This window comes from Chroicocephalus ridibundus, chromosome Z (genome assembly GCF_963924245.1).
Source record: "Chroicocephalus ridibundus chromosome Z, bChrRid1.1, whole genome shotgun sequence".
Classification (NCBI taxonomy): Eukaryota; Metazoa; Chordata; class Aves; order Charadriiformes; family Laridae; genus Chroicocephalus; species Chroicocephalus ridibundus.
Window position 1 is genome coordinate 16,178,268 of NC_086316.1, and position 12,046 is coordinate 16,190,313.

The following is a 12,046-nucleotide window of genomic DNA, read 5'->3' on the forward strand; positions in this document are numbered from 1 at the left end:
TCTAAGGATGGACATCTCCATCTGCCTGGTTGCAAACCCTGACAAAAGCCTTTTGAGCTGCCAGTGTCACCCAGGCTGGTGCATGGTGCCATTGAGTGTGTCTGAGCGTGGGCTTTGTGCATACTTCTCCTATCTAATGCTCCAGTCCTCAATGAAGCTTTATTATGTATCAACTCAATGTGCCTAATCACGATTTTGGGCAGCGTTATAATCTATCGCTCCTCAGCAAAATGCTTCGAAGGCAGGCCAGTGGCAGTGTTTTAGAGACCCTGATTTTTGAAGCAGCTAATTTTGCAGAGGGCAAACTCCCGGGAAGATTGCCACTTCAGCTGGGTACAGCCCTGCAGTTTGCTGTTGCCATCACTGACTCTGATGTTCAGCTGCCCTTTACGTATTAAGGGTTTGTACCCTCGCTGATTTCACACCAACCTCTGCAATCACCTGACTTCTTGTGCACCAGAAATTCTCATTTCAGCGAGATCACAGCTTTCAGCATTGCTGGATGGACCTCCCTGAGCAATACCAATTTCCACTCATGTTCCCCATGTTATCTGGGCAAGCCTCATTATGCCAATCAATCAGGCATGCTGGAACCTTATTTCCATAGGATTCCTGGTGAGAAGTACCACAATGTTCATGCAAATTAGAGGTAACCAAACCACAGCTGATTGCTGCCTCAGCAGCTGTGTTTTCTAAGGGAATGACGGTGGTTTAGAACAACTTGGGCAGAGAAGGATGTCCGGAGGGCTCTTGCTCAATCCCTTTGCTCAAAGTCAGGGTAAGTCTGAATTCACATTAGGTCACTCGGGGAGCTGTCGGGTGAGGTGGAAGCTGTAGTCTTTCCCTTCCTGTTGCCTCGGAGACACACAACCCATCCCTTTGGCTTTGTGCCCTCTAGTAAGACTCCTGCTTAGACCAAACTTTGGGAAACCACCTAGACCTGGAAAGTATGTGGGGCAAGCTTTTAGCAGCTGGGTGAAAAAAGTGAGTTGTACAGACACAGGTGGAAAGTCAGTGTTTTGTACCTGAAATGAGCAAAACTCAGACATTCTGAGAGCGCAACTGCATCCGTGGACTTATGTCACCTCCACACCCCATCTCACCTGTGCCGTTGATGTCCTCACACAGTGTCCTGGTTTCAGCGGGAATAGAGTTAATTTTCTTTTGGGTGGTTGCTGTGTTTCAGACTTGGTGTGAAAAGAATGTCAGTAATGCATATTGTTTTAGTTGTTGCTAGGTGATGCTTACACTATTCAAGGACTCTTTTCAGCTTCCCATAGAAGCTGAGAAGGAGCATACACAGAACACTGGAATGGACAATGGAATATTCTGTACCGTAGACACCATGTTCAGTATATACATTGGGGTTGGCCGGGGAGGGGAGGAATCCCCGATCACTGCTTGGGGCAGGCTGGGCAACCAATTCACCAGGTGGTAAGGGTGACTTCTGTTGTATTACTTTATCATGTATATTCTTTTACCATTATCAATGTTATTATTGTTATTTTCCTTTTTTCTGTTATTTTTCCATTAAACTGTCTTTATCTCAACCCACAAGTTTGGGGTTTGGGTTTCTTTTTTTCCCTTTACCCACCTTTTCTCCCTCTTCTCCCTACCTTTTTTGGGGGAAAGAGGGAGAATGGTGTGAGTGGCTGCATGGTTCTGCCTGCCGGATGGGGCTAAACCACGACACACAGCATTCGCACTTCCTCGTCTCAAGCATGTCCCCAGGCATTGATGCTTTGTGAGTGGATGCATGAACTGCATGCAGACCCCAGTGCCTGGGCTGAGCTTAGCACTGCCTCCTCTGTAAGAACACAGGCCTTGGTCATACAGCAGTCGGAAAGGCAAGGAAATTGTACCACCAACAAAAAAATAATATATTTTCCCATCAAAGCTGATTTTCTCCTGTGCTGGTCTCTTCTCTGGCACATCACACTTTTCATTTGGCCCACGTATCTCTGAGAGTATTTCTGGAAATGGGGAGGACTATGGTCACACTGCAGAGACATCTCCTCCCAGGCAGACGGAGCACATCCTGCCCCTGGAGTGATGCTCTGACCTCCTTCATCAGCACTGCTCTTCTCTGTGGGGATTCATCAGTGCATTTTCCTTAGAGCAGCCACTAAATCACCTGGGAAAGAGGTAAGGTGATGATGACTCCTTTTTTTCTCTTTTTCTTTTTCTTTTTCTTTTTCTTTTTCTTTTTCTTTTTCTTTTTCTTTTTCTTTTTCTTTTTCTTTTTCTTTTTCTTTTTCTTTTTCTTTTTCTTTTCCTTTTTCTTTTTCTTTTCCTTTTTCTTTTTCTTTTCCTTTTTCTTTTTCTTTTTCTCTTCCTTTTCTTTAATTTTGTTCCAAATGAGATTTTTTTCTGTTCCAGATTGTGGTTTGGAAAAAGAAAACTGGGGCATTTGATAGGTGGGGTGATGCTGAAGGGATGACTTTTCAGCCTGTCTCTGTTTCACATGGGAGTCTGCCAATTTTTTGCATTTTTTGACCAAGCTGTTTCGCTCCTTCTCAAGAGAGAGTTGGAGAGTGGAAAAAGACCTCCAGTCAGTGAGCTCTTACTGCAAAGTCCTATGTGCCAGCAGCCAGAACCTCCATAGACGCCTGGAAGAAATGTTCCCAGACATGGGCTCAGCATCCCTTTGCAGCTCTGGATGAGTTGGACCCAAGCGTGGAAAGCTTCGTAGCTCCTCCCTTTCTCTCTTGCAGCCGGGCAGACACTCACAGTGGTAAATACCATGCCAAGTTTTGGCTTTTAAAACACAGCGCAAGGTGGGTTTGGAAAGCACAGCCAATCAGTTGGCTCCATGCTCTTTCCCTGCCAATGCCCTCCAGGCTTCTCCAGGCTTGCTGGCATTGTCCATGGCCATAGCTCCTGGCCACAAAGCAGCAGTGTCCTCTTGTACAGGGGCTGCGCTCTTCTGCTGGTCCACTCCCTCTGGTTTGGTGCTCCCGAAGGGCTGGTTTGTTGCTGTATTGGTCACACAGCTGGGGAATTGCTGACTGACCCTTGAAACCTCCCAAGGATGGAGACCCTACCACTGCTCCAGCATGCTGTCCCAGAGCTGCACCACCCTCCTCGGGAAGGGTTTTCTCACACTGTCCATCCTGAATCTCCCAAGCCTTCCCTTCTGCAGGAAGACAGCGAATTTCAGTAGAAGTCCTGCTTGACTAAAAAGGGAGCTTCTTGCACTAAAATGCAAAAAAGGATGTATATAAGAATGGGAAACTCCACTGCAGGAGAAGATCAGGTTTGAGACCATCTAAGGAACCCATAAATCCATGGGACCTGAGGAGATGCTTCAGTGGGTCCTGAGGAAACAGGTGAATGAAGTTGCTAAGCCACTATCCCTCATATTTGAGAAGTCGTGGCAGACTGGTGAAGTTCCAATGACTGGAAAATCGGAAACATGACCCCCATTTTTAAAAAGACAAAAAAGGAAGACCTGGGGAGCTACAGGCCGGCTAGTCTCACCTCTGTGCCCAGCAAGATCATGGAGAAGATCCCCCTGGAAACTATACTAGGCACATGGAAAATAAGGATGGAATTGGTGACAGCCAACATGGACTCACCGGGGCAAGTCAAGCCTGACAAATTTGGTGGTCTTTTATGATGGGGCTACAGTGTTGGTGGATAAGGGAAGGGCAACTAACATAATCTAACTGGACTTGTGCAAAGCATTTGACACTGTCCTACATGACATCCTTTTCTCTAAATTGGAAAGGCATGGATTTGATGGATGGACTGCTTGATGGATAAGGAATTAGCTGGATGGTCACACTCAAAGAGTTGCGGTCAACGGCTCAATGTCCAAGTGGCAACCAGTGATGAATGGTGTTCTTAAGGGGTTGGTACTGGGACCAGTGCTGTTTAACATCTTTGTCAGGGACACAGTGGCACTGAGTGCACCCTCAGCAAGTTTGCTGACGACACCAAGCTGTGTGGTGCAGTTGACATGCTGGAGGGAAGGGATGCCATCCAGAGGGACCTGGACAGGCTTGACAGGTGGGCCCATGCCAACCTCATTAAGTTCAACAAGGCCACGTGCAAGGTCCTGCATGTGGGTTGGGGCAATCCCATGCACAAATACCGACTTGATGGAGAATGGATTGAGAACACCCCTGAGGAGAAGGACTTGGAGGTGTTGGTGGATGAGAAGCTCAACATGAACCAGCAATGCGTGCTCACAGCTGAGAAAGCCAACCGCATCCTGGGCTGCATCAAAAGAAGCATGGCCAGCAGGTCAAGGGAGGTGATGCTGGCCTTCCACTCTGCTCTGGTGAGACCCCCACCTGGAGGACTACATGCAGCTCTGGAGCCCCAACATAAGAAGGACATGGACCTGTTGGAGTGAGTCCAGTGGAGGGCCACAAAGATGATGAGAGGGCTGGAGCACCTCTCCTGTGAAGACAAGCTGAGAGAGTTGGGGTTGTTCAGCCTGGAGAAGAGAAGGCTCCAGGGAGACCTTATTGCGGCCTTTTGATACCTGAAGGGGGCCTATGGGAAAGATGGGGAGGGACTCTTTATGAGGGAGTGTAGTGATAGGATGAGGGGTAACGGTTTTAAACTGAAGGAGAGGAGATTTAGATTAGGTATTGGGAAGATAGTCTTTACTGTGAGGGTGGTGAGGCACTGGAACAGGTTGCCCAGAGAAGCTGTGGATACCCCATCCCTGGAAGTGTTCAAGGCCAGGCTGGATGAGGCTTTGAGCAGCCTGGTCTAGTGGGAGGTGTCCCTGCCTATGGCAGGGGGGTTGGAACTAGATGATCTTTAAGGTCCCTTCCAATGATTCTGTGATTCTATGAAATACAATAGACAGCAAAAGAATGTAGTAAACATTGCTTGCTTGATTACTTAGAGGTAGTATCAGGCAGGTCCAAGATCACCTACAGCTCATACTAGTGAGTGTCACTAAGGGTTGTACAACAGGATTCTACAGGCATGCTAGAAGTTGGGGAAAATGCATGTCCACTGACAGATGGAGCAGACGGCATGGTGCTGGACAATATGGAAAATCCTGCAATGGTCAATGGATCTTTGTAGCATATTCACAGGCAAAGCCGGCTCCCACATCTCTGCATTCACCAGCATGGTTTGGGAAGGAGGTGAGGGGGCCAAATTTGGGGTTTAACGACTGCTTAGAGAAAGCGACGTACTCCAGGAATAGCTGGACGTACATCCACTGGAATGGATGGCACTCACCCAGTCGGGAAAAACAGTGCTGCTCGATGTGAATGAAGCTGCTGTCAGTCACAGTGAGTATCATGGCAACGGGGAAAGGGCTGATTGACAAGACTAATATTATGCCCACCTTTAAGAAGGGCAAGGAGAAGGATCTGGGCAACAGCAGTCTGTAAGCAATAGCTCCATCTTTGGAAAAATTGTGGAGCAAGACTTTGTGGAGATTCTTTTCAAGCATGTGAAGGGCAGGAAGGTAACCAGAAAGAGTCCACAGGTCCAGGCTTTGGACTTAACCCCAGTCCCTTGTTTTCCCCACCCGGCTCTTCACTGCAAAATCTAGTGCAGGACTGAGAAGTCAGTCACCTCTGACTCTGCAGAGATCTTGTCTCTGTGCGCTAACATCTTCATTCCTGGTAGTAACATTGAGAGCAGTGGATGGAAAAGGAAAACAGGCTCCAGGAGCAGGGCTGCTGCCTCGGGTAGACAGAAAACAGAGTTCTCATATGGGTGAATCGTCATCGAGTGCATAGACATCCTGCTAACGGTGCTTATACAATTAAGAATGGATCCAGTGCCAGCACTGCTCTGCTAAGACAGAGCAAGAGCAAAGGGCAATTACACCCACTTCAGACTCCTTCCAAGGGGGCGAAAGGGACCAGCAAACTCCAGCTTAGTTCTTTTCTTCCTTCTAATAACAGCCTCTTTTTTTGTTGTTTTTTTCCCCATGGGCTGGAGAACAGGAAGGTGTAGCAGGGTAAACATGTGGGACAAATGTCAGAGACCCCTGCTCACCCGCCCCGGCCGTGGGCAGGCAGCTGGACCTGCAGGTGGGGAAAGAAGCTCTGCTAAAGTATGGTCTCACAGCAAAAGAGTCGAGGGATCCTTTGCAAGCCACACACTGATCCGTTCCAGGGCAGCCTTGGTAACCAGGGGGGAGATGGGCGAAATCCTACTGCCGCTTGTCAGCTACTTCTTTCAGCAAGGGACAAAATTTCTACACAGGGCTCCTTCCTGAGCTGTGTGACTCCTGCCTGCCTGAGAACAGGGGAGGAACAGCTCAATACTCTGGGGAAAGAAGTAGGAAAAAGTGGAAGGTCCCTCTCCAACCATTTTTCTGCCCGTAGATACCAAACTTTCAACCATGAGAAGAAAACGCCCATGATTCCTGTGCAATGCGTTTCAGGGCCCAAAAGCCAATGGAAGTTGTCACAGAGACCACCTACCCTCCTCTACAGTCTCCCCGTCCAAGCCCTCTGCTGCACTGCGGTCTGCTGGCAACTTCCATACGATGATGCTCCTGCACTGGAGCTAGATCTGGAGGAATGAAATAGTCAGAAGCCAGTGTCCTCTTCCAGAGCCCTCTTGTCAATATGGTCTTCAGAGCATGCCTCCAAGCAACTGCAGAGGCTTGGGGATGTCCTGCCCCCTGTGCCAGACTGGGCCCCAGAGGCTGGCAGCTGGTCCCAGCTGGGAGCAAGCCCACCTCTCCCTGGAGTGTGGTGGGGACCTCCCGCCAGCTGCCTGTCCTTAGCCACAGTCTTGCAGCCAGAAACATCGCTTCCACGGAAGCTATTTTCGTGAGAAAGTGCCAAGGAACACAGGCAAACGTTCGCATCAGTTTCCCAGGAATGACTTCTCCATCTCCACACTCTAGCCAAACCCACAAGCACCCAGGCAGCAAGCAGTGGCCTGTTTCCATCACGCAGCAGACAGCCTGTGCTGAGGGCTTGCATCCCCTGCCTGGTTTCAGGAGGGGTTTGCATGCTGTCCCCCTACCCAAGGTACATGAACCAGCCTAGGGTTCTCTAGTGTCATCTCAGGACTCTTGGATCTGTTTCTCTAAATCCGGTAAAAATTTTGCAGTGCAGAGAGATAAATTCACTTGGGGGGAGGCAGCCAGATGTAGGAAAAGCTGGGGAAGGTTAATGCAAGGAGGCTCAGGCATGGCCCAGTCCACCCCATCAGCCAGAAACCCACCCAGCTGGAGGGGTAATTCAGAGTAATGCTGCCAGACGTCATAACTGAAAATACTTTATTTGACATCAATAGTAAAGTAGGAACATAGGATTATACATCCGTTGATATATAAATGATAAAAATGCAAAAGCAAAACCATCAACAGGAAACCCACATGCAGTCCAGTTCACGCGTCACATCCCAGGGAAAAGCTGCATGCCAGGACCCTTCCTCATCCTAACAAGCAAACAGTAATCCCAAAGAAACCAACCATTAGCATTTCCTCTGCAGCTCTTTGTTCTGGGTTTCAACCGTTATGCATGCTATCACTTTGAATGTTGCTACCAGTACAGGAGAGGAAAAAACACCACCCACCAACAGGTCATGGCCAGAATTCACTTCTGTGCAACATGAGAGCTCTGGAAAAAGCCCCAAAAAATCCCAGGGAGAGAAATTTCATGGCCAGGTTGAGTCAAGAGCATTTCATGAGTTTGACTGATACAGTTTACACAGGGACAATGAGATCTGGAAATCACAGGTCAGCACCAGAGGGTGAAACAAGCAACGGAAGGCAGCTTCAGCTTTTACATGGCTTGTGGCTTCAGCAGTAGAAGAGAAACCAAGTGACAGTTTCTTGGGTGATCCAAGTGTCTCTCTGCTGAAAATGGTTTTCAGGTTTCCTAGTTTTCCAGTTTCCATTTCTCTCCTCTTTCAAGGCACATGTGTAGAAACCTTCGATTGCAACAGCCAGAAACAAGTGCTCACACCACCTCTGTGATATTCAAGGATTTCATCGTACAGTGAAACGGCAAGTTGTTACACTAACTTTTTTCCTAATCTTCAGAGAGTCCCAAGGCAAGGAAAAAAACCCCAACCCCAACCCAACCCCTTAATCACAACAGGTAGCCCCTTTGCATAGCCTGTTAGCAGCCAGACACCACTGCAGCTGAAGGTCCCAACTCTTCTACTTACTAAAGGCTCAGCACAAAGTCCAGGTGCTCTCTGCAGAGACCTGGGATTTTCAGCAGAGCCTCGATGAGTTTTGGTGCTGATCTGCCACCCATGGGAGCGGGGCCCTGCTTCTAAGACACCATGGAAAAAATAAAATATAAAGTCCTCTTGCCTCTGTCTCCATTACTGGTGCGACCACAGCCACACCGATGTTTTACAGGTAGACATTTCACCTGACTTCTGTAACACACCCTCTTCTTGTACCCCTTTGTATCTGTAAGAGCTGGAGCCTGACCTGCCAAACAGGAGTAATTTTTTTGATGCAACAATAAGTATAAGAGCGTCTCTTAAACACAAGGCTACTTCCTTGCTCTTTGCTCCTGCTCCACAGAAGCCCACTTTGCTACCACCGCGTCTGACCAGCAACAGCTTTTAAGTGAAGGGGGTGAATATATTTTCAAAGTGAGATTGACACGGCAGCTGGGCATCTCCCTAGTAATTAAACACTCTGTGCATACTTTGAGCCACTGATGGCCTAAGAAGAAACGCTCTGTTCCCTGGCCCCTGCAGGATCCCACCCCTGCAGTGCAAGGGTTCAGCAAAACCTTCAGGTCTCAACAAAAAATAATAATAAAACAAAACAAAAAAACACCAAAAAAAAAAAGTGAAAAAGAAAAAAAAAAAAAAAGAGGCAGTGCTGAAGATGATCCCCAATACAACGAGTGTCCCTGATTTCAACAGCCTTCAGCACAGGCCAAGGAAGTGCAAATTACTGTGGTCAGAGCTGGTGGCAAAGTACTCGCCAGAAGGAATTCAGTTCTCATTTCTGGCCGAGAGCTTTAAATCACTTAAACCAGCTCCAAGGGTGTCAGCGCTTGAGGCTTTCATAGGGTGATGGGGGGGGGGGGAAAGCTGGGTGTCTGTACAGGTGGTGCCCGGGTGCACTGACAAAAAGCAGTACTCCAAAATGTGCATGTCCCTCAAAGCCTGAGAAAATCAGAAGGGAGCTTCCCGATAGAGGACATGTGTTTGCAACAGGCAAAGAAATATGGATTAAATGTCAGCCCTGCTGCAAATATCTCAGCACCACAGGAGATTTCACAGACAAATACGCAAATATAACACACAGCATATATATAATGACGCACATAAAAAAGTCAACTAGTCTGAAGATAAAGGAGGCCTTGAATCATATCCTATTATGCTGCACCCTAGTTTAATCTGGTATTAAATACAATGCTTATGATATACAAATTACTTAGAAAAGTTATTAAAATGTTACAACAAGAACAAAAGTAATAAGTGAATTCAAGTTTTATGCAAGAACAATTTTGTTTGTAGGAAGCTTCAGACAATGTTTAAATAGCGTGGTAACTTTCTACCACTGTCATCACGTGTCAGCAAATTTTAAGGCCATAATTTCACCACGCAATAAAATTCATTCATCTTTATTTCAGAAAAAAAACCAATCAAACAACCCCACCCTCCCACCCCCAAACCCAGGGGTTGTACTGCTGAGGCAAAGCCAAAAAGTCACTATCACATCCAGAAGTAAGGTTATCTGAAGTCAGCGATTTTTGCGGACGCTGTCCGTATAGCTCCCACCCTATTCAGAGAGCTCACTGGCAAATCCCGGCAAACTCTGGCTTAACTAACTCAAAGCCTCCTTTGAGATTAAAAGAAATAATGACATTCATTGAATCCAGACTTGATTGTTCAACACTTGCTCTGCACACAGAGAAGATGTTTGTTTTGGTCACTATGAGAGAAAAATATGATATTGTCTCCATTAAAAAAAACAACAAATCTAACGCAAAGCGTAAACTTGTACAATTTTAGCAGCATTTTACAGTCCTTCATAAGGTAAAACCAGGAATGAAAAGGAATGTTTTCATCCACCTCATTAAAATTATCAAAATATCATGGGCAGTAATTGCTGATGCATCACAGTTATAATCAGTAAAATCTGGGTCCAGCAGTTAACTCAACATGGGGAGCACTGCAGAAAATAGATCAGATTCAACATTTTCTGGCAAAGTAAATATTTACAACTCTTATGTACATCTTCTAGACTTATAAAACAACGGAGAGCTAGAAAGTTGTCTAAAGTCAAGTTTGGAATTTAAAAAAAAAAATTTAAAAAGCACTTGTCCAACCAATTTGGAGACGCTTTGGCATGCCAAAAGAGGCCTTTTTTTTTTTTTTTTTCATTGCAACTGTTATAAAACCAGCAGATACAAAGCATCGGTGAGGCCAGATGTCCTGGGAAACACAGGCAAGGTCTCTCTTGTGTCTGTGATGTTAGCTATTTGGCGAGCCAATATCCACTGTGATCTTTGTATACAGAGGGTACTTGTCAGTTCTTAACACCTTGTAGGACAGTGTATTTAAGCCGTCGGAGCTCATTGTCTCCCTTGTGTGAGCAATTCGGTCAAACCTGCAGAAGTTGGAGGGAGGGTGGCGAACGACACAAAAAAAGAAGGTGGGGGGGAAGCAAAGAAAGGGGAAAAAAAAAGTTTAAACAACCCGAACTTGGCATGACATTTTTATAGCCTCTCAGGCAGCATCTCCGTCCGGTGTTTTAAGAACAGACCGAGCATCAGCACGGGTCCCACAAACTCCCAGATTCGGCCGGCCTGAGCAGTGGGCAAAGGCACCCCTATGGGGTCAAATTTTAGCCAGGAAAACGCAGCCAAGCTTTTAAATCACACAGGTCCTTTCCCAGCTCTGTGCTAGAGCACAGGTTTTATATGCCAAAGACAAGCTGGAAACCATTGCTCAGAGCTTAATTTGCTGCGTTTAAGAAAAATCAAAAAAATAATGGACAGAGCTATTCGTGCCATAGTGAAATCTTGGGGAAAAGGTCTGTAATAAGGTAATAAACTGGCGAGGGGATGGAAGGAGGCAGCTTACAGCACAGGCAACAGGGCTGGCAAAGGAGGAGATGGCTGCAGGCTTTCTGTGATCGGGTTTTTTGCACGGCAGAGAGAAAGCTGAGCAGCGGGAGCAGCATGCGTGGGAGGCACCCCTTGAGTCTGCTGCGGGATGGGGGAGACGCACCTCTCAGGGTTGGGTTCGTTCTTCTGGTCCCGGGAATGACGAATCATTCTGCATTTCCCAATGACAGCATCCGGACGGGATATCCCCATGCCTTTAAACACCAGCCTGTAGAAAAAAAGTACAGCAAACATCAGCCACAGGTGACGGATGTGGGATACTCCGACACACCTTCCACAAATTACTTTTTTTTTTCTTTACTTGAGGATGTCGCTAGTGCGTTTGCAGGCTTGCTAACACCAAAAGGGGAGAAAGCCAGTCCCTTTCCACGTGGGCATGTCAGCGTGGAGAAGAGAGATTTCACCCTGCCAACACTAAGGATCTGCTAATTCACCTGCACTGCCAGCTCCTCCAACGCCCCCATTAACCTTGCTTCAGGCTATAGACTGGAATTTGAATGGGAGCCATCTAGTTTTTAACCCATCTGGAAAGGAGCCAGAAGAGCACTCAGCTTTTGACATGTAAAAGCTGCAGTGCTGGTAGAAACTGAAGTGAGTGGTGGTGAAGCAGCAGGGGACACCCGTGAGTTCAGAGCCACAACAGTGCCAGCTGGGACCTGCCAGGTGAGGGGCAGCCTGTCTTTATTTTCATGCTCTCTGCAAGGCACCTGCAGTTTGTGGACGCTGATGCTGGAAAAGTACCTGGTTTCTTCCTCTTTGCATCTCCCTTTTCATTTTTATATATAGCATCTTCTGCTCCCCCAAACCCGAGTGCCCCCAAAAGAGCAGACTGACACCTTCCTCTGAATGCCCTGCCCCACTGGAAGGTCGACCCTCGCTTGGTTTATTAAACAGAAGTGCTGAACCTCAGGAAGGTACAAGCACTTTTAGGAAGACCTTTCCTGAAGCTCAGAAGAGCTTGGAAAGCCCAGAGAAAAGACCACCCAGAGTAGTTT

The 12,046-nt window shown here is 47.1% G+C and overlaps 1 protein-coding gene across 1 annotated transcript in view; it reads right to left on the reverse strand.

The window, feature by feature from the left end:
• Nucleotides 1-7,202: 7,202 nt before the first annotated feature.
• Nucleotides 7,203-12,046, reverse strand: part of B4GALT1 (beta-1,4-galactosyltransferase 1) — a 29,134-nt gene continuing 24,290 nt past the window's right edge. The window contains exons 5-6 of the mRNA XM_063319693.1: nt 11,155-11,259; nt 7,203-10,531 (exon numbers count right to left, since the gene is read on the reverse strand). Coding sequence (XP_063175763.1) covers nt 10,396-10,531; nt 11,155-11,259 — 241 coding nt within the window. The 3' untranslated portion in view covers nt 7,203-10,395. The remainder of the gene's footprint in view (nt 10,532-11,154; nt 11,260-12,046) is intronic.